Source organism: Gekko japonicus, unplaced genomic scaffold, assembly GCF_001447785.1.
Source record: "Gekko japonicus isolate JY-2015 unplaced genomic scaffold, Gekko_japonicus_V1.1 scaffold835, whole genome shotgun sequence".
Classification (NCBI taxonomy): Eukaryota; Metazoa; Chordata; class Lepidosauria; order Squamata; family Gekkonidae; genus Gekko; species Gekko japonicus.
Genome location: NW_015175997.1, coordinates 215,615 through 218,178, shown reverse-complemented (window position 1 = coordinate 218,178; position 2,564 = coordinate 215,615). Strand labels below are relative to the sequence as shown.

Genomic DNA, 2,564 nt, shown 5'->3' with positions numbered 1-2,564 from the left:
AAGAAAGAGGAGAAGAAACTTCAGAACCTGGAAGGAAGGAAGCGTGAACAGGCTGAAAGACTGGGCATGGGCTTGGTGTCTAGAAGGTACTTGCTGTGCTTGAAGAACAAGGAAAGTGTGCTGGGTGGGTAGATGTCTCCTCACCTGTGTAACACCTGTCCTAGGTTGCTTGGTTGTTGTGCTACTGCTGTTTAAGTAGGCTTAAGTATTGCCATTAAAGAGACAGTCTGTGGTGAGCTGTGTCCTGGAGCGTCCTGTACTTGGCATGATTTAAGGATCCTGAATTCTTTGTGAACTTTGCTCCTGTCAGATAACTCTTTACATCCTGCAGGTGTTCAGACCTTCATGCATCTGTCTTTCTGATGTTTAGTACACTCATGCGATGGATACATTGAAGCTCTTTTTGGCAGCATCTTTCTTAGTAGACTCTAAGTCTAGATGTACAAAGAGGATATAGATCCTTTGAATATGTCACACAGTGTTCTGGCTCCCACATTTGCTCAACCCCTGGCCTCTCCAGTTGATTAGCTCATGGCATAACCCGAAGGCATATGATACAGCAGACTTAATGAAACTAAGCAAATCGTTTGCAAGATGGGCGACTACCTGGGAATCCCATGTATGCAGCCTTGAGCTCCCTGAAGGATGTACATTTTATGTAGATAATTTTATAAAACTGGGCCTTGTTTTTATCATGGTGGTATTTATAGTGTTGATGAGTCATAGTTGGGATACATGAGATGTGCCAAGACTTTATTTCATCTCTTCTTCCTACCAGTTCCATCTCACACTCCGTCCTTTCTGAAATGCAAATGATAGAACAAGAAACACCAGTGTCTGCAAAGTCCTCTCGTTCTCAGCTGGATCTGTTTGAAGATACTGGAAGTTTCACATCTGGACCCCCCAAGTACGACTGCACTGTAGTCTTCACTCTTATCTGATTTCTTTTTGTCTGATCTGGATAAATACCATAATTTCTGTTTGTTCCCTAGGTATAAGGATAATCCTTTCTCACTAGGAGATGCCTTTGGCTCACATTGGGAAACAGACAACTCCTCTTGGGGCATTGACAAGGGAGAGGAGGAGACAGACATCACTATCTCCAGCATCCGGCCCATTGGTGACAGGTAGAAATAAGTCAAACTTGGAAAGGAGCTTTGTGGGAGAAAGATTTAGGGACATGCAGTGTTGCTCTTCATTCAAAGGCTAATAAAGCCTCCTAGGTCTTAACTGAGAGAGCCAGTTTGGTGTAGTGGTTAAGAGTGGCTGGATTCTAATCTGGAGAATCTGATGCCAGACTTATGTCCATTATTTCTTTGTCGAGGGGACTGGCTTGTTTGTCCAATGTGGAGGGTGGAAGGGCATTGCTGACACGTGAGGGTATAAATCACATTAGAGGATTAGCAGGAGAATGTTGCTGATGGTGTTGCTAGGATAGATGTGAGACCAAAGTTGGCATCTTGGTTTGTTGCAGGCCTTGGTACCAGAGTCCATGTTACTGCTAAGTAGTTTATCATTGCAGGTGAGGAATTGTTTAGGTTAGCAGGCTGTCTGTAATCAAGGAAAGGGTGCCCCCCCCAGGGCCTGCGTGAGGGAAGTGTCACTATCCAGCATGAGTTGTAGGTCATTAATAATGCATTTAACTGGCTTGAGTTGTATGAGCTGTAGGTGACCACCAGTGGTGTTCTGTTGTCATTTTCTTTGGGCTTGTCTTGTAGCAAGCTATCCCTGGGTATCATTCTGGCTTTTCCAGTCATCTTTTTCACCCTCTCAGGAGGATATTGTAGTGGCAAAAATGACTGTTGCAGATACTTCAAGAGTATCTCTGTCTGAGAGATTGGAGCAGATGCGACTGTAGCGTAGGGCTTGGCTATACACAATGGATTGTTTGATGTGGATGGGGTGGTGGCTGGAGGCATGTAGATATGTTTGCTGATCTGTTGGTTTCCAGTATAATGTGGAACTTATATGTCGGGAGGGGTGTTGAAAGACCTGAGTCAGATTGAGGTGACGAGGTGCTAAGACTGATAGACAACTTAAAAACTGATAAATCACCAGGCATACATCCGAGAGTTCTGAAAGAACTCAAATGTGAACTTGTGGATCTCCTGACAAAAATATGTACTCTGCCTCCATTCCTGAGGACTGGAAGGTAGCTAATGTCACTCCCATCTATAAGAAGGGTTCCAGAGGAGATCTGGGAAATTACAGGCCAGTCAGTCTGACATCGATACTGGGCAAGTTGGTGGAAACTGTTATTAAGGAAAGAATTAGTAGGCACATTGATGAACAAAAAATATTGAGGTAGACTTAGCATGGGTTCCGTAAGGGAAGATCTTGTCTCACTAGGAGTAACCAAACATGTAGACAAGGGGGACCCAATAGATGTTTACCTTGACTTCCAGAAAGCTTTTGATAAAGTTCCTCATCAAAGGCTCCTAAGTAAGCTCAATAGTCACAGGATAAAAGGAAAAGTCCTTTCGTGGATCAAAAACTGGCTAATTAATAGGAAGCAGAGAGTGAGTGTAAATGGGCAATTTTCTCAGTGGAGGGTGGTAAGCAGT

General features: G+C 43.8%; 1 protein-coding gene across 2 annotated transcripts in view; it reads left to right on the top strand.

Moving 5' to 3' along the window:
- Nucleotides 1–2,564, top strand: part of ARFGAP2 (ADP ribosylation factor GTPase activating protein 2) — a 25,730-nt gene that overhangs the window by 15,621 nt on the left and 7,545 nt on the right. For both annotated transcript variants that reach the window (XM_015426400.1, XM_015426399.1), the window contains 3 exons: nucleotides 1–86; nucleotides 779–907; nucleotides 993–1,127. The exon at nucleotides 1–86 is cut by the window's left edge and continues 70 nt beyond it. In XM_015426400.1, the coding sequence (XP_015281886.1) occupies nucleotides 1–86; nucleotides 779–907; nucleotides 993–1,127 (350 nt within the window). The remainder of the gene's footprint in view (nucleotides 87–778; nucleotides 908–992; nucleotides 1,128–2,564) is intronic.